The sequence below is a fragment of the Falco cherrug genome, chromosome 8 (assembly GCF_023634085.1).
Source record: "Falco cherrug isolate bFalChe1 chromosome 8, bFalChe1.pri, whole genome shotgun sequence".
Classification (NCBI taxonomy): domain Eukaryota; kingdom Metazoa; phylum Chordata; class Aves; order Falconiformes; family Falconidae; genus Falco; species Falco cherrug.
Window position 1 is genome coordinate 16,507,548 of NC_073704.1, and position 22,146 is coordinate 16,529,693.

Here is a 22,146-nt window from a genome sequence, read left to right on the forward strand (position 1 = left end):
ATGTATATCTTGAATTACAGGCTCTGCCAGGGAAGAAAAATCCCACACAATCTGAATTAACATCATTTCAGTCTCTCTGAGCCGTCATCAATGGTACAAAAGTGAAAACAGCCAGTGAGGTTATAGGGCTGTTGCCTTGCCTGTAATTTGGTTGCCACTTTGCAGTAATGTTCTGTGATTTAGCTGAAAAAGAAACCCAGATGTTTTTTTATTTCTAAAGAGAAAAGAAACTTCAGAAGTTTTAAGTATCTGAATCAGCACTTCAGAGAGGAGAGGACTCGGCTGTCCTGCTGTCTCTCAGAAGTCTACTCACCTTTCCTTGACTTGGTCACTGCCAGCTGGTGAGAAGCTGGAATGTGTGGTAGATCCCCCTCTGTACTCTGGATCTGTCAGGAAAAGGAGATTAATATTTTGTCAGGCTGACTGGAATATGTTCACCTGTGCTTAAGAATGCCCAAACTACATGCACTGGACATGCAAGGGACTTTGTGTTGGTTTGTTGCCTGGTTTTTTTTTTTTTGCCAGTCTGTAATGATTGACGGAGCAAATCGCATTTCCTTGAACCTAACGTATTATTTCATTAGGTACTCAGCAATGCTCCTGTAGGAGAACAGTGATCCTTAGGACAGCACCTCCCACTGCCAGCACAGAGCTCCCTTCTGGTTACATTCATCATGCAAAGAGACTTGGAAATCACATCCTGTGACAACACTGAGGGTTCTCAGTTCCTCTTTGATACTAAATACTAAAATAACTGTGTGAAAACACCTTTGACCACCTTTACATTAACTGTCTTTTCCATTCAGCTCTCTTGTTCCCTCATTTGAATATAAAGGACAAGCAAAATACATTTAGAAAAATACATCAAGAAGTCAGCACATATGGACTGTCATCCTCCTACCATTTCTGACAAGCCATCAATCCTCCAGAAGGACCCAGACCCTGTCAGAACCTACTCCAGGTTTCACCACACCACTAAACGTGGAAATATTTCTTGTGTCTTCCAGTACAAGAAAGGAAGATAATGTATTCAGAGCCATGCAGATTTCAACTGGGAAACTTAAAACTACAAAAAAATTAATCTTATTACTTAATCACTTTGTGAAACACAGCCTTATTAAGAAAGCAGTTCTCAGCAACCTTTCCAACAATGAAAACAATATGCCTAAAAACTCAACAGGGAGGCCTTCATTTAGTTCAAAACCTAGAATATATTTTCTCTTTTGTGTGCTCCAGAAAAAAATCTAATGGTTCACATGCAAGTCCACACACACAAAACCCCCTGTCCAACTACCCCCAAGCCTTCCCTCTCAGAGGCTGTCTGCCTAATTTCAAAATTGCCAAGCAATGAAATTTTCATCCCCATTTTTGATCAACCTAAAAATGCAAAATCAGGACACTGATTGTTTTAAGCCCAAATTAGTATTTGGCTAAAGAAGCAGCTATATTTGCACTGATACTCTGTGTATAGCAGCCACAAGGGTGCATTTTCTCAGTTACAAGGGCTTTGAGAAGTACTTGGCCTGAACTTATCACTTTTAATAAGTGAACAGCATTACTCCTGCACAATAAATCAAAAGGCTTCTATTCCTTTCGGAGATGAAGGCTGTACCAAAGAGGTAAATCCTTATTTCGTCCAAAAGCAAGGGAGCATAGAAGGGGCTCACCGTTTATGTTTAGGAAAAGATTTTAAAAATTAAAAAAGAAGGAACAGCAAGCAAGTAATCTTACAGGCCCTTTGATCAGAGTAGCCTTCCAGGAAAGGTGTCTTGATTCTCTCAAACCTCCCAGTTTCCGACGGCTAAATTTGCAGCCTCCCAGCAGCTAAGCCTCTTCTCATCTAAGTACCCTCCACCTCCTGTCCTTGGCCGAGAGACAGCATCCTGGCTGTGTCCGCAGCATGGCGCAGCTCCATGAGCAGGCAGGAGCGCTCCCCTCTCCTTCCCCGTCCCTTCAGCCAATATTGATGCTGGTGAACGACCTTCGGGACTGTAATTGGCCACCTCAGGAGCCAGTGTTCGGGGGAAATCCTGCCCTGACTCACTCCCGCACTAGCTATCTTCACAGCCACAGACTTCCGAAGGGCGCTCAAACCTCCAAGGCATTCGTAAGCATGGAAAGAGCTTCCTTGATATATCTGTCATCTTTCTTATGTGTATAAATGCACTCCAAGCCAAACTGCGAAAATGGGAGAAGGAGTTATTGTCACTGGTTCTAGTACAGTTTATTGTTCATTATGCCCTGCTTAGAGATGCATGAAAATAAAATCACGCTGCCAGGTATTGTTCTAAAGTTTCTTCAACAAAATCAAATCTCTCCCTCCCAGGGATCTGTAGGCAGTTGATATGTATACATTATATTGTGTAAACGAAAATTCACCACAACCCCATCCCACATCACATGTCATCTTGCCAAAACAGCTGTGTTTATGCCCTGGCATGATTGCAAAGTATGTCAACCAAAACCTCACAAATGCATCACATTTGGCTTGTGCAGAATTCAGCAAGTCCTCTTCATGTCATAACCCTTTACAGTCCCAACTTATTCTGAAGGAAAATTCCATTCCTCTTTTATTATATATATATATACACATATTAGTTGTTCAACTTCGCCCAAGAATACCAAAAAATGTATTTCTCCTCTGGGATTTCTAGCAAAATGCATTGTCTTTCAGACCCCTCCCATTGTGCCAATACAAACATCTGTGCAGCTACACAACAGACGGGATCAAGAAAATTATCCGGCTGAAAACTGAGCCAGGAAAAATAAATAAATTAAAATACACTTGATTTCTTTCCCCCCCTCCCAACTGGACTAGTCCTTTGCTCTGGTTCAGTAGATGGCCACACAACATGTGGGTGAGGACACAGATGCACAGATAAGTGTCAGGAACTACAAGAGGCAAGATTACCTTTTTCTGCTTAATGAGTGCCTTCAACTACAACTTCAGCATTAATTGATCTGGAAGAGCTTGTAATTACAATGTGACACTAGACACAGTATCTACCAAATCATCATTCCATTATTCACTGTAAAATGCTGAGGGCTTTCTATTCACTTGCTTTCTTCACTCATTTTACCAATGAAATCACAATCCTTCATTTTACGTAGCAATTTCACACAGACAAAAAGGTTAACTGCTGAACTGTTAACATGAGCCACTTTGAAGTGTGCTCATAAAACATCTACTAAGTTAAGGCAGATCTTAAAATTCAAGGTGTGAGTCTATGTAAAAAAAATAGCATTCTTGAATTTGTAGACTGCATGTTTACTAGCCTAATAAACAAAGCACTCACAGGAACCTCGGAATTAAAATCCCTTTGGGACAATTACCAATCAAAAAATAGGCATGCATTTATGAAGATATTAAAAGGCAGCTAGACCAGAATTTGTAACTAAGTCATCGCCAAAGGCACATCAAACAGCAGCTTTCAGTGAGCTGTTTTCCAGAGAACAAACAAATCAACATACAGTAGATTGTCATCAAAACCAAAAGTTGTACAAGATGAGCACCTCAGTCCCTTTCCCTTGTGTGCAACAACGCTCTTGCTCTATACAAATTTATCCTTAATGAGTATCAATTAATAAACTAAATTTACTTTTAATCAACAAAAATAATGATTTCCATTTAGCAGTTTAAGGAAAGTAAAAATTTAAATACAAGGGCTTTTGTATATACAAAACCTAACCTAGATCTGTTTCCACAGGAAAATTTCCTAGTAGTTACACCAGTGATTGCAATTACCTGAGCTTGATGAAAAAAAGAATGAGAACTTTCCTGCTGACTGTCAGGAACAACAACAGCAGCAGCAGCACCAAGTTATTTCATTAAAAGGATCAATTAGAGCAGCCTACCGAGAGAGAACGACAACCAAGAGAGAGCGACAACTGTCCTATCACTCAGAGAATTTAAAGTATTCCTGGAGAAAACACTGTCAACTACACAGCAGGGAACATTCCTCTGCTGGCAGCCAGCAAGCTATGTAAACTGTATGCAAAAACAAAGTCATATATCTCCACCTACCTCTTCCATCTCAAAGGAGTCCTTCTGCTGCAGCATTAGATTCGTTACAGATGGGTTTGCGAGGGGAGCACAGGGGTCTCTACCCGGTGATGGCGCAGGCAGCCTTTGCGTTGCAGTGCTGCAGTTGGATGAACTGGAATCACTGCTGAGGCCTGGTGAGTCCAAAAGACCAGATTCTTCACTTGGTCTATCCTGGGCACTTGCCAAGCTGCTGCTTTGCACATCTGCTGGAGGCACAGTACCCTCTTGCTTACTGTCAGTCCCAGCAGGAAGGTTTGCAGCTTTATTTGTGTCCACAGCATTTGTCTGACTACTGGCTATCTCCTCCTTTACAGTAGCCAAAAAAGAGGGAGAGTCCTTCTTTTTAGGGTATTTTGGTAATTTAGATTCACTTTTATCATCATCTTCCTCACCTCCTGGTTCAGCTGGACTTTTCCCTTTTTCAACGGGTGAAGGAGTCGAGCAGCCACTACCATCAGCTTGCTGTGTGCCACACAGATTGAGCTTTGACAAGGTCTTCATTAACCGACTGGCTGTATTGCTGCGATTCAAAGGGGGAGGGCTGGATGCCTCTTTGCTGGAAGACACTGAATTCATACTACCAATTTTCTGCAAAGGAGTCCCAGAGACTTGAGAATACAAAGAAGAAAAAGCATTGGCCACAGTAGTGAGCACTTCAATCTGACGAAAGCGACCTGCACAAGAAGGAAGCATAAGGCAGAGTTTACCAGGACGTTTGCTGTCAACACATCCCAGACCTGTTGATCCATCTGTACACAGTGGTTTGAATTCTCAGAGACAGCTCTTTCATCATATCTGAAGCGGGAATTTTCATCACAACCTCTGCTCAACCCTCACCCCCAAATCCCCTCCTACTTACATCAAGGGCCCCAAAGGTTGACTGAACACTGCCTAGTTCTCTAACAGAAGAGTGATACCACACAGTATGAAAAAAATGGAAAAACTTTTGCAGGAGGTCTTTACTAAATGCACAGGAACAGTATGGAAAGCTTTCAGAAAGTACAAAAGGGACACAGGTATGCAAGTGCAAGTTAATTTACAAAGTGCTAAGAAGAAAAGGGTTACTTGCATCGCTCTCTCCATCTAAAACTAGAAGAGGACATTTCAGCTGTGCCCTCAATTCAGCAATGCTCATTACTGACCTAACAAAGCTCCTGTCCAAGTCAATAGAAATACTGGCCCAGATTTTAACAACGACAGAAGTAGGTCACTGCTGACAGCTTTCAAAAATCTCACCCGGATACCCAGAACACAAGAAAGAGATGGATATTGCTATTTGTTTCAGTGCTTTAAAGCTACAGCAGAAGACAAGCTTAGGAGCAAGAGACAGGAACGATACAAACCAGCAGGCAGCGTATCTTACAGCATGCCTTTCATTTCCCTCCCCCCCTTTAAACTCCTTCCCCTCACCCCAAGGTGTACAACACTGATGGTCACCTCTTGCCGTATTTAAGACCAAGCAAGAATTTTATTATGGATTTTGAATGGAATTTGTCCTTTAGGCTGTAAAGGGGATTTGCCAGAATACTAGATACATACCTTCTTTTGGGGATGTTTACATAGTTCAAAAACTTCAAAATAAACTCTGCTTCAAAAACATACTTACTTGTTAAAGCAAAATTTGGATTTTCCACTTCCATGCGCTGTATTTGGGCATTCAAAAACACTTTAATATCTATCCCTCTGGCAAATGATGATGAATTAAAAAATCTTGCTGGAATTTTTGAAGCAATATCTGGTTCATCTCGTCCAAACCCAAGGTTATAGAGCACTTCTTCAGGATCTTCTTCATAAAGCTCCAGTAATTCAGAAACACTAGACAAATGAAAAGATGTTTATTATCTACTTGTCTCGTTTTAAGACCGAGTCCCTTCTGTCCAACTGCTAATTCAGCCCCATTGACCCTTTGGTCTATTGAACTTTTGACTCCTACAGCTCAGCCTACTTTAGGAAAAAATTGTGGAGATCTCTGCATCTGAAGTTTTGGTTCCCGTCACCAAAGCCATCAGCCCAGACACATCTCAGATCCAATCTTGCAATTTATAAAGTCAGCCCTTATTCTGCAAAGCTTGGAAAATGTCATTAAAATTTCAGACATTTCTGAAGTTTAGGCTCATTTGTCAGTATTTACTGCAAACCACAGCTGGAAACAAACAGCAGTTTTTCAAGGAACCAAATGAAAATTCCCGTCTTGGCTACTAAATGCAACAATGCACATAAATCAAGCCACATCCATTTAACTGAGGAACAGACCTTCAAAGCATAGTAACTCTTTTACCTTGACCTTCAAAGCATAGCACTCTTTTACCTTGAGACAGTTGCACTGCTTTTTCCAGACCCGGTCGAGTTCATACTTCTCCCTTTCTGGTGGAACTGCAGCCTCCTCTCCTTCGCCAGAACACCATTGCTGTCAACACAAACGGAGAAGACCCCTGCAATAAACCCCTTTCCTTTGGGGAATTGATTCTCTGTCTCAGAGGAGAGCTAAGCCTCCAGCGCTGCTGAATTTCTCTTTTCCCCTGCAGTGCTACCTGGTTTATATTAGCCATGTCATTTATTGAAATACAGTAACAAAAGCAAATCCTGGGATGCCTCAGTAAAAACATACATAGGCAGTAAGGATCTGAAGGCAAATGCAAGCTGAGAAGACAAATCCCTGACCTCCCCTTGCTGCCCCACCCTCCCCAATCCCACCCTCCTCCAGCGAGGAAGCCCAGCCTTGGTGAGCCATCCTGCCTTGCCTTTCCCTGCCTTCCCTGTGCCACTGCCTCCTCCAGCAGGGTCACCTCTCCGTGGCAGGGCCACCTCTCCATGCCTTGGGTACCCAGCTCCCCCTCACCCCCAGGGGCCACTCACCAGCAGCACAAGGCTGTGAGCTGCCCCAGCGGTGGCTGGGGAAGCTGAAGAGGCTTCAGGCTGGAGGAAACAGAGCAAGACAAGCTCCAGCCCAGACTGCTGGCCAGAATCTTTCCCAATCCCAAACTATTTCCTCCCTGAATCTGGAGAAGCCACCTCAGCATTTGGCGGTGACCTGGGCTCAAACATACTGTTACTGCCAGTCCCTCTGGGGGACAAACTTTTCCAGGGTGAATTTTACCATACAAATCTCTCAACACACACACACACACACCCCAGAACCCCTACCATGAAACCAAAGACAGAGGATTCACCTAAAAGCACATTTACAGAGCCTGGCTCAGGAGGAGTAGCAAGAATGCTGCCCACATGGGCTGTGCTGGTATTTGCTCAAGTCTCAACAGGGTTTTAGTTTCAGCACATTTTTTTTAGAAGCTTTCCCTATAAAGCATGGACCCTCTCCTCTCTCAAAGCCTTTTTTTCCCCCATTCCCAAAGGACATCTGCTTTGAAAGGCAAAACTAATTTTCCCTTGAAATTTCTGAAATGGTGAGGGATCAGTGAGGCAAAGAAGGTAAATCATACTAAGTTACTTAGATTTGCCATTTCTCTGTTTTCCCCCTGCTACTCCAAAACCCACATCAGATCTGCTGGAAGAACAAAAATCTGCATTTTTTTTCTGCGTCCCCTTAATGGCTGTTTCTGTGTTATCTGGATCTTCTTCCCTCTCACATAAACAGAAATGAGCAGAAGAGCTTTAGCTCTGAGGTAGCCTCCATGACTTCCACTGCCCCCTCTCCCTCCCATCCTCCAGTATGAATAATCCTCTGAAGTAAACAAACAAACAACAAATATGTTTACCATGTTTCCATTTGGGTATCACTCCGTAGTTGATTAGCTGTAGAGAAACAAAAAGATGTTACATAAAGACCCCTTCAGAATTACACCTCCCACAACCGATACAAAGAGGCAGGCGGTGAGCACATTTACCAATACTCCTGCACAAGCCAGATTTTTCTCTTCCCCTATAAATATGATTGTCAATGGTTTCTAGGACATGGCTGATACAGAGGTGATCTGGTTTACTCAGGCTCTGTTTAAAATAAAATCTCACATGGACACACATTGTCATTTACATATTGCCATTAATCATATTAACTTGAAATTTATCATGGGGCAAACTAGTAATTATGATATAAACCATTTATTCCTTTGCAATTGAATATGCGTTACCAGCTGCAGGGCTGTTCCTGGGGTGGGACTGGGAAGAGGAGAAGCAGGCCTGCAACCTGGTAGAGAATGCCAAGAATGCAAGGACAGCAGCTGGCCCCACAGCCAGGTACTGAGACCATATTTGTTAGTCTTTCCATCAGCACAGACTGCTCTCAACGTGGGGCAGGGTCCTGGCTGCCCAAGCTGCGTGACCCATGGACAGCAGCTAGGTGAAGCCTGAGGTGCTGGTGGGACTGGTGGCCGCACTTATAAGTCAAGAGGGCTCTGGAGGGAGGCCGGCCACCAGGTACCAAGCACCTGGTCACCAGCCTCTGACAGGGAAGTCAGCACTTTCTGCAGCTGGACTGGCCCAGCTCCACATGGGAACATCCCAGGCAGCATTATTCTTTCAGAAAATCAACACCCTGTCAAGCCAGAGAGTTGAGCCCCAGTCTTAAATTATGGGCTCCCCAAAGACATGACTCAACATTAACAAACTTGCCCCAGGAGACAGGCAAGGAGCATGCATATGTTATAGTGGCCTTCAGAATCAGCTATGAAAAGAGCAAAGCAATGTCAAATGTGCTGCCAGGAAAACGCTGCACCTCGACTTGCTGCATCAGCAACTTACAGTCAGCAAGTGAGAGCAAAACATGGAAACCTCCACAACCTCTCTCTTGTTTTGAAGAGGCACCACAAAGACACGCAAGTGTATACAAAATGCAGACACATCTGGTTTTTTTTTATATTCTTGCCTATAATATGGAGGTCAGCCTATCTATATGGATTAGCTGGCAACTAGTTTGAACAGCTAAACCACGGGTTTTAACAGCTCTGTAGGGGGGTGGGGTTACAGGACCCTGCCTGATGTCCTCCATACCATTCACACAGGGCTCTGGCTTGTATCTGGGTTCAGGCAGTCATGGGTGCACAAGGGCAGGCCACTCATACCAGCCTCAAAGGGGCTGTCTTGTCTGGCAGGGCACGCAGCCCTGCTCCAAGCTCCTCGGTTGTTCCCTTGCTCTCGAATGGGGTGCAAAGCCCAGCAGAAATACCTGCATCCTTACCCAGGAAAATCAGCCAGCGATTCTATTATTGGGACCTTTATCATCTGAAAAGGAGGGAAACAACCTTCTCCCTAAATAATGCTAAAGGCTCATAAACCCCAGAAATCCTTGGGAATGATAAGGCAAAAAAAATGAAAAGAAAAAAGTGACATGATGTTTTAAAATGTACTGACTCTTGTACTCTTGATCATACACTCAGAGCTTGGATTATCATTACAAAGAAACTTTCCCTATGAAATCTTTGTACTGCAGGCAATCTAACAAGTAGAAAAGACTGTCAGAAAGAAAATTTAATCCTATTTAATCTATTGCAGTAAAGGACTCATTTACTGCTTCTCCATCATTATCAGATCAAGGTCATCAGATCAACTGTTTTCCTTAGAAGCCCTGACTCTTTAAAAATTAAAGACATTTCCTTCCTCCAGGCCCTGTCCCACTACTTTGACACCACTGGCAAGACTGCTGTGGAAAAAAGGGCTTTCTACTATACAAGTTTTGACACTTTGAAAAAGCTATAATTCAAAAATCACTAAAAGCTAAAGTGGGGGAGTGGCTTTGCCTTTTTGTTTTTCTTTTACACTGAGAACAGACATTGTCTTATATCCTCTATCCTCCAGATAACCCCAGGACCCAGGTTGTGAGACTGTCTTTTTGCTATTTTATTTCAAGACGCTGCTGTTAGAACAGGATCCACAGTGCTTTTGTTTGTTTATGAACACTTCTAGCCCATAACCAAGAGATGCTAGAAGTACCTTTCTACAAAGAAGTCCACCATGAACAGCCACATGTCCTTCCCCCTAAAAAGGGGAAGAGAAAGAAATGGCAAGCAGCTAGCGACAGCAAAGTGTGTGTCATGGCTGATCCAAAGTACTTACTCAGCTTTGGGGCTTTTCATTTTCAAAAGCACTTAGCCCTTAATGGGATTGCCTCTTGGCTGACAGAATTTCATTTCTCCTTTCAAAAGCCCGCACATGGCACTCCCAAGGGATTCAGTGGAAGTGGGGCATGCATGGTTGCCAAGAGTAACCCATGGACAAGAAGAGCAAGTAAGAGAAACCACTTTCTCAGAGCCTCAGTGAGTGCTCCAGGCTGTGCTGCCACTGTGGGCATTAAAATGAGAAGGCAGAAGCGAATTCAGGCCTCCCTCTAACCTTCAGGTTAGACCAGAATGTTTAACACTAGCGACAGTCTAATAAACTCAAAAAGGAAATCTTCCTGCATTTTTCTATGTGCTTCATGCTGGGTTTCTGGCCAGCTTTATCAACTAACTGCCTTTGACCAGAGGGAAATGCTGTCTTTCAAAATAAAAATCAGACGACTGAACATAATGTTTTTTTTCTCTAGAAAAAGAGTCATAATCCTGCCACACCCACCTTCGGCTCCCAGGGATAAGTCATCTTCAAAACTTCCTCCATTTCTCACCAGCATGCCTGAAAATGTACAGTTAACAGTTCAACAACTAGAATGCTGCAATGTTTTCTTTCCAACAGCTTAACTACAGATATTAGCAAGACACTTCAGTTGATACAGCAGGATACAACCAGACTGTATTTACAATCCCTGCATTACTCATACAGTAAAGATGCACTAAGAAGTGAGAAGTTACAGTTGAGAACACATAAAAATTATTTTTAAAAAGAACAACTACAACACCGCTTTAGTTTTGCCCTCAGAATCATCCCTGAGTCAACCTGCAAGCCAATTAATTGCAAGTGGGAACCTGGAGGTACCACCCAACACATCTGTGCCTTCTGCTGCTACATTATCTATCCTCCAGACATCTTACCAGGGTGATCCAGAGTCTAAACCCAGCATAGGCATTCCCCTTGCTCTCCCTGTACTGGATTAAGAGTTGAAGCAAAGATTCCAGGCCCAGCAAGTAATTCCTCTGCACCCTGTCACTACCTGCACATTCTCGCTGTACTTTGAACTTCAGTATTTGGACCTGCTCAGATAGTAAAATTTTCAGGTGTGGCAAGCAGAGTTATTAGTGGCAGAGACTGCCTAATGCTCACCCTCTCAGAAAGGAAATTACAACATGCCCATTCTGCACATTTTTGGGGATGTTTTTTAGGGCTTTAACTAAACTCTCCAGAAAGACTTATTCAAAATCTTTTCCCCCTTCTCCAGCTTCTCAGGCACAATTGCTTTACATAGAGAGTAACTCAGCGACACCAACTAGGCTGTGGTTTGTGCCACCGCTAAAGAGTGAGGTCTCAGGCGAACATCTACAAAAGCACAGTTCCCAGCAAAAGAGATTTTAGTAGGTAAAGCCTTTCCTTACCCTTCAACAGAGGATTGCTTTGCTCATCCAGGGAGGCTCCCAGAGGCGTTCTGAAACCACAGAAGAGATTAATACTACTTTAAAAACTTGCTGCTTCATGTCCTTCCTTACAGTGTGTAACGAGCGTGTGATAACAGCAGTTGTCCCTCCCTCCGCCCCCAGAAAGCACAAACATCTGAGGACTGGCAATAACTTCCTAAACAATCCCCAGCCCTCTGAACAAATACTCCTTGTAGGGAAAAACAACGAAACAGGTTAATAATAACTGCAATGCTCAAACACCAGGCACCAGCACAGCTTCAGGGTCAGCAGCCCTCTGTTGAGGAAAATCATGGGCTTCTCAGAAAAACACCCAGAAAAAATGAGCATGGGGTTTTGGATGGACTAATTCAATCTTATTTATATGACAAAAACTGTTGCCATTTTTCTACACATTTAAAACTTCTTGGAGAAAGGGGTGAAAAGCTGTATTTGGTGATCAGGACCAAGATAAAACCCTTGACAGCTATGTTAGCTGTCACTTGCTAGTTCTGATACTTGATAGACTCTTCATGTCGGCTCTTATTTGGACGACCCCTCCTATTGCTGCTCCCTGAAGGGCAGGGGATTTGCTGAACCTCGTGGTGCTCAGAAGGAGCAGCAGAAACTGCACGAACAGCAGGTCTCTAGGTTCACACACCTTGTCTCTGAGACACGTTTAGCCAAAGGCCTGTCACTATTAAGTAACGCAGCATTAATTCTCAAAGCCCAAAACAAATTCAGAGATATAATACTCATAAAGAAGGGGAAAGCAAATGATTTACATGCCTATATTATGTAAGTTTCATTTGGGTCCTTAATTAGACAAACATATAAACCTGCCCAAAGACCTGAAAGTAAACAGTGCTCTGATACAGTATTTGTTTTGGTGCCATGGCCAAATTAAGCAAGGGAAGTTTGCATCTGCTTTCTAATAGACCTTACACTTCACAACCTTATTTTTCTTTCCTCTCTGAAAAGAGTTTATTCTTTCCATGTGTGGCCTTCTGATAGGAAACAAGCTCACTTCAATGTATCTTTCATGAAGCTAAGCAAAGCCCTGCCACGGTGAGACACCAAGGCAAACAGCCAGAGCATCCAGGTGCACAACTGTGTTTCGAGTGACAGGAGAGACTCTGCCCAGGCCCAGATCTCCCAGGTTTCTGTGTCCCTGTTCTGTGAAAGTTTGAAAAAACTTAGGGCATATTGTCTAAACCTGTCACGCTACAACAAGCCTTATGTTCTGAAGTAGTAACTATGCCAGTTGTTTACTCTGTGGCTTTGATGGGTGCGCTCCCATCTTTCTCCCTCTCCTTCCCTGGTGGCTACTTCAACGTCTCTACCTTTTCGATGCAGAAACTTGCTGGCAGTGACTTTGACAGCCAAGGCCACTGCTGCACACACCACCTGGCAGAAAATGGTAAAAGCAACCATCAAAGCTATCATTTTCCTTCAGAAATTAAGTCCATCACCTCTACAGCATGTTAGCAGCTACCAGAAAAGCAGCCCTGTCAACCACCCATCTGCTGTCCTGCTTGCACTGCTGCACACAAGCACAGCTGCCTTATACCCCCTGTCTTTTAATAACTTGCATTTAATAACTAGACACAATATGAGTTTAAAGGAGTGACAAGTAGCTGCACAAAAATCGTCCTGGACAACAGCACGAACAGCTCTGCCTTTCCATGCCAGGCTGTTTTTCACCAGCAAGGCCCATGAGCTCCATCTCAGCCCCGTGCACTCAGGCAGGGTCGGGCTGGGGGGACCCTTCACTTGCTGGGCCCTCAGGATGAGGTCTCCCAGCCGAAGGTGCGGAACGGCAGGTCCCCAGCACATCCCTGCAGCCTTTGTGTGGCAGCTGGGGAGGAGCAGCATGGGGAGGCCAACAGCAACCCAAGGGCAGCCAGCAAAGAGCAAAGAGCTAGTAAATGGGTGTGTGTCAGGATCAAGGGATCCTACGGTTTTCCATTTGCGTTCACTCATTTATTGTTGTATTTTAACATACATGGCAATAACTTCTCTCAATATTGGTCTACAAAAGAACAAACAGAACTCTTGATGTCCACATTACCATGGGAGGTAGGCACTGAGCAGGTAAGAGGACCATGCACAGCCTCAGGGCTTCCTCTCATCCCAGAGGTTTCTTTACTCAGCTACCTGTTGTGGTAGGGTGATCTTCAGGAATGGGACAAGGGTTTTGCACTGTGCTGTGAAAGTGTTTAGATTTCAGCTTTTAAAGCCTTAATTGGGCAGAGGCCATGTTTATTTTAAACTTAAAGCAAAAAAATCTCTTCTTTCTGAGGCATTTCAAGAACTCACTTCCTGCACATCTACAGGAGATGGCTCCTAAATACCTCCCGCATCCCCTGTATTACTAGCAGAATCTAAATATACTCAATCAAAATAACACAAGTCACCACAGAGTCGACAAAAATTTCTTCTTTTCTATCAATATAATACAAACACTTGTGTTTCCTGTCTTAGCTTTACAGTAGTTACAACGAGAAACCTTTGTAAGCTTTCTTATTACTTCAAAATGCCTTTACAAGGTACCAGGCAGAGAGCAAAAAATGCCTTTCTCAAAGGCATGTGATTCCCAAAACATGAATGAAACAGAAACTTTGGGTAGCATCCGACACTTCTTAAGCCTCCACAATTCTTATCACAGTATGACACATACTTGCTTTTTTGTTTCTTTTGCTGTGATCATTTTTTTAAAAAAAACTAAAAACCTGCGTCTACCAAGTTAAATAGCATGGGATATTAAGAACCTTCCTCTCTCCTCCAAAGTAGATGTGAAACAGAGATGCCAAGTAATAAGAGCCCTAGACCTCTAACATGAGTATCAAGGGACAGCTAGTAATTCTTTTTATCCATATTATAACACTGTGGATGCTTTTGGAAACAAACAAAGGAATAAATCTTATAAGCTGATCTATTTATGCAGTAGGTTGATACTAAGGTTTTTTGTGCTGCTGCCAACTCAAACCAGAAAATGAGATTTTTAAAGTGCCAATTTTCTTCTGATGTACAACTCACAAAAGCTTATAGAATCTCAGACAAAATGGGAAGGACTGCTTTTAAAAAATATGTAACAAAGAAAATACTTTATTTTCCTAACTGAATGTTCACTTGTAGCAATGGTTATATTTTTACAACAGAGCTTTGTAGCAATCAAAGCTCCACAGCAAAAAGTGTTATCAAACAAGTAAGAATTTTCAAGGACAACAACTGTAAATTTCACAACTTTTTTTTTCAAGTATTCTTTTTTGAACAACACACTATAGTATCTGTAGGGCTATTCTGTCCTCTGTTGACACTGTCCACTTTTCCTATATACATTGTTATCAAGAAACAATCAGTTCAGGGTTTTTATACATACAAACATTTCGTAACATTGCAAGTTGAATAATCATTTTACTGCACACACTAGCTACTGCTCACATGTGTATTAGATACAAAGAAACGAAACCGTTCTGCAGTTATAAAATGCAAGGACTTGTGCACCACTGCAGGCAGCTGGGACCGCACCTCCCAGATACGAACCGTATATGAATGCACTCTGCACGTTACGGAGTCAGAGGCTAACTCTGGTCTGAATAGCTTGGTTACTTTAAGAGATCTTTAAAAAAACCACAGATTTTATCTTTCTGAGGAGAACACAAGATTCTTCTGAAAAGATCTGCAACAGTAAATAGTTAATACTTTAAAAGACTTCTGTGAAGGGCCACAATAGGTTTCACAAACACTTATTAACTAAATTTGCATCTCCGTATTAGCGAAAGGGTAAACTTGTGCTCTGTTGCCTTGTGTGTAAAATACAGAAATACCATGTAAAATAAAACACCCATATTTGGGGAATCAACTGCCAGAGATGCAAACATATTTCATAGAAGCATTTGGTGCCAGTTTTAACAACAGATACTTACCAGAGCACAGGAATAAAACTGCAAGCTTTGCGTTACTACTCAAGATTTGTGACCATCCATTAGATGTTCACATTGTCAGTTTGCAGGTTTGTGCTATGGAAATGGTAATGATCATAGGGCCAGGGAAGATTCTAGACAGAAATCCTGCAGATACGGAGATAAGTGGCACTGCAGCATTAGGAGGAATTTCTCCCTCAGGGGCCTCTTCCCCCTCCACTACACTTTTTTCCCTCCCCACTCAAAAAATATTTCTAACAACATACTGAATTCATAACACTTATTTTTAAGGATATATTTTGCCAGACCAACAGGACACCAGATTTCAGGTAAAGTTAGAAAAAATCCTCTCCCATTCTGGCATTCTGGAAGAAAGGTCTGTCAGGTCTTAATATCACATTTTTGGGATACAGTACAACTTCAAGCCTCTTGCTGCCAACACGACCTCCAAGGTACAGCCTGTAAAGATCCAAGGAAAACTATACCAAGGACCCTGTAGTTATAAAGGAACATGCGCTTCGGTTACGGGAGTAAGCTCAGTGATCTGCTTACTGGATCAAAGATCACAAAGGCACGGCTAACGGAGAGATAAATTTTCATCCTAATGTAGCTGCTTCTAAAAGAAGGAAGCCAGAAACCTTCAGTAGGGGAGGTCTCGAAACATCATTGTTAGTTAGTGGAAAGCTAATTGTTAGCTTTTCCCCATCAGCTCTGGCTCCAAAGGCTGCCTGGATTGAACGGAGAAAAAGACAGGACAAAAGCAGCTGCTACTGGATGTAGCATTTATGCTTTTACGTGACTGAGGATGAAGAAAGAGTAATGTCATCAGCCTGTTCCAAACAGCAGGGAAGTATTTTGTAACAGAAACATGGAATAGATACAAGTCTCAGGCTAAGGGTGGCAGGACACGGAGAGACACTTGGATAAATCAAGTTAGCCTAAATCGTGCCATCACTCCTGAAGAAGCACAGAGGCCACTGCCGCGGGGGCACCGTTGCTTTAGCTCTGCAGCAACAACCAGGCAGGGCAGCAGGGGAGGCTTTAAACTGGAACCCCTCGGTGACAAACTGAGCCGAACAGCGCTGTCTGCCTGACCCTTAGCGGCTGAAGAGCTTCAGCCTCGTTAACGAGGCCAAGGGGAGAAAAGGTGCCAGCGCCAGCTCTCCCCCGGCCGCCCCTACGTGCGCTCCTGCTCCACCCGTGACCCCGGCCGGCGGTATGGCCCCCACCGAGCCGACGGGGGCTTCTTGTCCACGAAGGGTCGCGACAGCGCCCGCGGCAAACGCGGCCCCGGCGCGCCGAGGTGCCCGCTAACCGGCGGGAGGGGAGGCGGGCGAGGCTTCCCGCCCTCCGCGACACGGCGCCGCCCGGCCCGCGCCCCGCTGGGGAACGGCGGCCGCGGGGCCCGGCCCCACCGCAGCGACCCGCCGGCGGGAGCCGGAACGGGGCGGCGGGGGCAGGCCCGGCGGGAGCACCCACCTGCAGTCCTTCAGCCATATCGCGATCTTCTCGTTGGGAACGCTGCGGCCTGAGGGCAGAGCAGGAGAGAAGAGCCGCCCGTCAGCAAGAGCCCGCCCGGCGGGGCCGGCCCCCCGCGGCCGCCCCCGCTGCCGCCCCGCGGGGGTCCCGGCGGTCCCAGCGGCCCGCGGGCTGCCGCCCCCCGAAACCCACCTGCTTCTGCGGCCAGCGGCAGCTCTCCGCCGGCGAGGTCCTCCTCCTCCTCCTCCTCTTCCTCCTCTTCTTCCTCCTCCTCCTCGCCGCGGGCTAGCGCCGCCGCCGCTGCCGAGAGATCCTCCGCTTCCGACGCCTGCCAGGAGTCCCGGCTCTTGGCCCAGGCCTTCCTCTTCTGGGTGGCCCCCTGCCACTCCTCCGCCGCCGGGGGCTCCTCCATCGGGACGGCGGCGCCGGCGGGGGGCTTCACGCCGGGAGGCGAGTGCCGGAGAGAGCCAGCCTGCCGGGGGAGGGAAAGGGGAGCCGAGCCGTCCCGTCCCGTCCCGTCCCTCCGTCCGGGGGCCGCGATCGGGGACGGGCCGCCGGGGGGCGCGGGGCCGCCGTCGGCGCAGCCCTGCGGGAGCGCTGCCGCCCCGCCCCGCGCTCACGCCCCCACCCCGGCCCGCCCCCAGACCCACTCACCGCCGCCCCCCGGCTTCCCCCGGACGGCTGCTCCCAGCCCCGCAGGTGCCCGCAGCGGCCCTGCCGCCGGGCCCGCCCGGCTACCGCCACCGCTGTCCGGGGCGCAGCGGGAGGGCAAGGGGCTAGGCTGTGGTGGGCTCGGCTCGGCCCGGCCCGGCCCGGCGCCCTGCCCGCGGCTACTCACATATCGCGCCGCGGGGCGGCGGCGGCGGAGGCTGCGCCCGCCCGGGCTGCGGACGGCGGCGGCTGCGACTTCCTCATACCGCTGCGGGGAGAAAACTCGGCGGCCACGTGACGGCAGCGGGGCCGGCGGCAGCTCGCCTCCTGCCGGGCCGCCCGCACCGGCCCGCGGCCGCCTCGGGGCAGGGGCGCGGGGGCCGGGGACCGGGCTGGCCGGGGCCGGGGCCCGGGCCCGCGGAGAGTCCCCCACGCCGGGCCTGGCAGGGCGCCGGGGCGCTCCGTGGCCGGGCCCGGCCGGCCGGCTGCGTGCGGGCAGATGGTACCAGCCCAAAACAGATGCGTAGCCGGCGGGAGGGCGCCTGTGACACTTTTTCCTCAGGGAATGGGAGTGCGGGGCGAGCGGCGGCGGAGAGGGCGGCCAGCCTGGCCGGGCACGCACTGCTGTGTGCCTCGTTTTCAGGGGCGTGAATCAGTTAAGCCTCTGCTCGGGCACAGGCAGTGTCTGCGGGGACACTGGCGGCGCCAAACAAGGCCCCTTGCAATCTGAGATGCACTCGGAGCCTTTATCGTCGGCTGCAGGAGGTACTCGAGCAACCAGAATCCATGAAAAACCCAGCAAAAGACAAGGCCCCGTGTCTGGGAAGGTGTCACACAACAGGCCGCTGTCACTCTCGGGGGTCTCACGGGCTGTTTCCTGCTTGCCCACTGAGATGGCCAGCTGAGGCCTCTGCAGCGAGAGCCCGGTGCCACCCTGCCTTGGCTGCACCCAACCTGGCGGCGGCCATGGCCGAGACAGCCCCAGGGGTGCTGAGGGGCTGCTCCGCGCCAGTCCTGGGGCACAGGGCCCTGCCTCTGCCCTGCCTGGGGTCAGGCTGTCACCTCCCCGCCACTGCCCAACGAGCCCTGTCACCTCCCCGCCACTGCCCAGTGAGCCCTGCGCTCCCAGCCACATCACCTGCTGCCGTGGTGCTTGGGAGAAATAAGTTTTTTTTAAAGTGTCTTTTACAGCATCTTCAGGAAAAGATGCTGAATGACCAAGCACAAGCAGCAGAAAGGACCAGAGTCCTCTGGAGGTTTGGCTGGCACCGACAGGCAGGCACAGGACGTGCCTTTTGTCTAAAGGCAAATCTGCCTATGGGAAAACCAGGTTAGTGGTGCTCGATAAATACTTTTAATTTTCCAGTTCTGTAGTTAAAGCCTTTCAAGGAATCTCTATGACATTTTTCCCCTACCAAAACCAAAACCAAACCAAACCAAAAAACAAACAAACAAAAAAGACAACCCCCCCCCCCCCAACCCAAAACAAACCAACAAAGAATTCATGAGAACAAAACATTTCTTCTTTTTCCTAACCCCTCCAACTCCACTACTTTACATATATATAGCCTTCCAAAGATTAATTTCTCATCACACAAGCCATTTTCCTAAACACACTCTAATTTTCTGAATGCACTGTATTGAAATTAAAACCAAAGAGCAGTAGCACAAAGTGTATTCGTATCTAATCTGTCACCGAAAGTGTTCATTGCCATACGTATTTCATGACAGTATTTTTAAGAGAAGAGCAAACTACAATTGAATCTTCCTTGTTGATCCTCAAAACAATCAACATTTTCTCAGCAGGGCATGTTTCACACCCTACGTGTTTTTGCATAAGCTAGTACAGGGCATGTCCTGAGCCATGGGTGTCCCAAAGCACAAGTCTGAGGGTCAGCATGTGTCCTGCACCCTCCACCACCCCGTCTGGGGCTTGGCCTCCAGCTGACGTTCCTCACAGGTGTATTTATAACACTGGAATCTTAAAATCTGATATTTTCTGGGTTTGTTGGCAAAAGCCTACCACAGCATTACTTCAACATAATGGCCAGTATTTCTATTTGATGCATATGCATAAATAGATGTATCTATTGGAAAGGACTCTTTGGGATTAAGCTGTCTGGGTGAGAGCTGCTGTGGAGGCTGGGGGGGGGGGGGGAGACCCGGAGAAGTTTAACCCCTGCTGCTGTTTTCTGCCTCACAGGGAACACAATAGCTTCTGGGAAGTAACAGTTTCGCTGGCACAGCTAAGGGTGAACAGTTGCAAGCTAAAAGCAGCTACTGTATGCGTTGCCAATACATCCTTAAGGAGTTCTTAATCCACAAATTACTGACATTATTGTCTATAATTGCTCGTCTGTTGTGACAACACTTATTCAGAGAATGTTTGAAGTGTAAACAGCAGCCAGTAGCTTTTTGCAATGAAGTCCTGCCAGGACGGCACCGAGCTCTCTCTTGTACCTTCATACCATCCCAGCAAGTCCCCTTTTGACTCTGTATGAATAAGGATTGCACACTCAATATTAAATAGAACTATTTATATATATATATATATAAAATATAACTTTATAAGGAAAATATCTGGCTTGTTATTTCTTTCAATACTTGTAACCAAAAAATGGTTTTGTTCTGTAAAAAAAGCTTCTCTTGCTTCAGAATATAATTTTAGCTGTACTTCAAAGAAAAAAATCCTGTTACATCATCTGTCATTTAAATCAGACCAACTTTTTTTTTCCCAAATTATTTTTGAAACTATTCAAATAAAAAAAATTCATAGGCAGTAATTAGATAAAGGAGAAATTGTGGTTCACACTATGTTATAAATTCCTAAAGGAAGATTTATAACCACAGCACCACTAGCAGTACTGCCAGGCATCGCAGTAAAAAACACACATACATTTTAAGAATAATAAGAAAGAGCTGTCACAGCTGTAATCTGGGTGTTGGCCCTGAATACATAAATCTGTATATAAATACACACACATAGAGATACCATTTAATCCCAAAGAACACCACTAAATCACTGTCTTTTGTTCTTAAAAGAGCAAAAACCTTTGAAAAGGACTTAATCCAATTTTGCCTGCAAAAGATTCTTTCAGATATGGGATTGCGTAAAATAATACATTCCTACATAACTCAAAAAGATGTAAATGAGGTGCTTCCACTGATTCCCTTGGGGACTTGTTCCAGTGTCCGAGGGTGCTGTAAGTAGCACTTGCCTGCTGTAGTAGGGCTGGACTTCCCCATGCTTTAGAGCAGATCGTTTCCCTGCTAGATCTGTACGTCAAGAGATCCTTCACTGCTCAGGAAAGATTACACAATTTATCTATATTCCTCCATACAGTATAGAGGGACAGGGAAAAGCCTCTGGAAACCAAAGTGTTTACAGGCTATTGCAGCTGGGCCCTTGGTAGCATGGTCAGAGCCTGCACTCCTTCCTCTGCTGCCTCCCCAGGAGCTACAGACATCCAGTGCCAGAGGAGGATGGGAGCAAATGGGATCAAGAGGTGCTGGTGAGGACTGGACAGGCCAGATTTGGAAGTCATTTCCTCTGTTTTCCAGCTCAGCAGAGAGCTAAGCCCACCGCCCCAGAACGCCCATCTGCAGCCGGACAAAGTGCTGCCAACCAGCCCCCAAAGCCCCACCGAGCAGATCTCACCGCAGAGGGGATGCTATGACCACGCAAGTGGATAGCACATACAGAAGCTACTAGATAGGGTAATCAGGAATAGGTTTACACTCAAAAAAAAGAACAAAACCAAACCAGAAAAACAACCAACCAAACAAAACACTCTATGTTGCTAGTGCCTTCCTTTGTAGAAGAAATGGGAGTAATTTTAAAGGCTGTAGCATTTGGACAAGTGGTGCAATAGAACAAAAACCTTTTGTTGGGCTTTCACATGGCAGTGAGAACCAGTTCTTGACAAGGGGAGAAACTCCATGCTACTGCCCAACCTAGGTCTGATCCTGGGACTCACAGCTCCAAGTTAGCGATGTTTCATGACCACAATTGGATTTCCATGTTATTGGCTTTTTCCAGACAGAAGAGAGGAGGAGCTAACAAATACTTCACCTCAGCAAGCATTGTAACAAAAAATATTCCTACATAGTAACACAACTATGATAAATACTGTGCAGTTATTTGCTTTGGCAGGGTCTGTGTTTAAGAGCAGGAAAATGCATGAAGAAACACACAACCCAGTGTCATGTACATCTTTAAAGTTTCCACAGCTCCATTTTAGTAAATGCACTTTGTTAAATTAAGCAATTCCTTTCTGAGCCAAGATTACTTGAAAAAAAAAAAAAGAAAAAAGAAAAAAGAAAGTCTACTGAGGCCTCTGTTAAATGAAAAAGACAACCCAGCTGGAGAGGGGTAGCACCTATTCCATGTCAGGAGAAAGGGCCTGCCGCTGCCTTTTGCAGTGTTTGGGTTCAGGTGGCCCACTGCAGGGATGGGCAGTTTGGTCTCCTGACTTTTCTATTACATATCCTGCATCTGCAAATGAAAGCAAAGGCTGGGAGTCAATCTCTGCAGAGCTCCTCTGAGGTGATGGTGGTTGGGAAGGTGCTGCTGCCTTTCTTCATGTTGCTCCGGCACTTCCCAGCTTCC

The 22,146-nt window shown here is 46.0% G+C and overlaps 1 protein-coding gene across 5 annotated transcripts in view; it reads right to left on the reverse strand.

Moving 5' to 3' along the window:
* The window catches only part of ITPRID2 (ITPR interacting domain containing 2), a 53,600-nt gene extending 35,732 nt beyond the window's left edge, over nt 1–17,868 (reverse strand). For 3 of the 5 annotated variants that reach the window (XR_008733658.1, XR_008733657.1, XM_055719260.1), the window contains exons 1-10: nt 17,725–17,868; nt 17,079–17,358; nt 16,887–16,935; nt 11,464–11,513; nt 10,553–10,609; nt 7,762–7,798; nt 6,354–6,452; nt 5,652–5,860; nt 4,025–4,719; nt 314–386 (exon numbers count right to left, since the gene is read on the reverse strand). Coding sequence is in view for 3 of the 5 variants with exons in the window: in XM_055719260.1 (XP_055575235.1) it covers nt 314–386; nt 4,025–4,719; nt 5,652–5,860; nt 6,354–6,452; nt 7,762–7,798; nt 10,553–10,609; nt 11,464–11,513; nt 16,887–16,935; nt 17,079–17,298 (1,489 nt within the window). In the remaining 2 variants the exon portion in view is untranslated. Of the gene's footprint in view, nt 1–313; nt 387–4,024; nt 4,720–5,651; nt 5,861–6,353; nt 6,453–7,761; nt 7,799–10,552; nt 10,610–11,463; nt 11,514–15,410; nt 15,555–16,886; nt 16,936–17,078; nt 17,359–17,540; nt 17,699–17,724 lie in introns of those variants that run through there. The other 2 variants (XM_055719261.1, XM_055719263.1) reach the window with 2 other exon arrangements.
* Between the last annotated feature and the right edge of the window lie 4,278 nt (nt 17,869–22,146).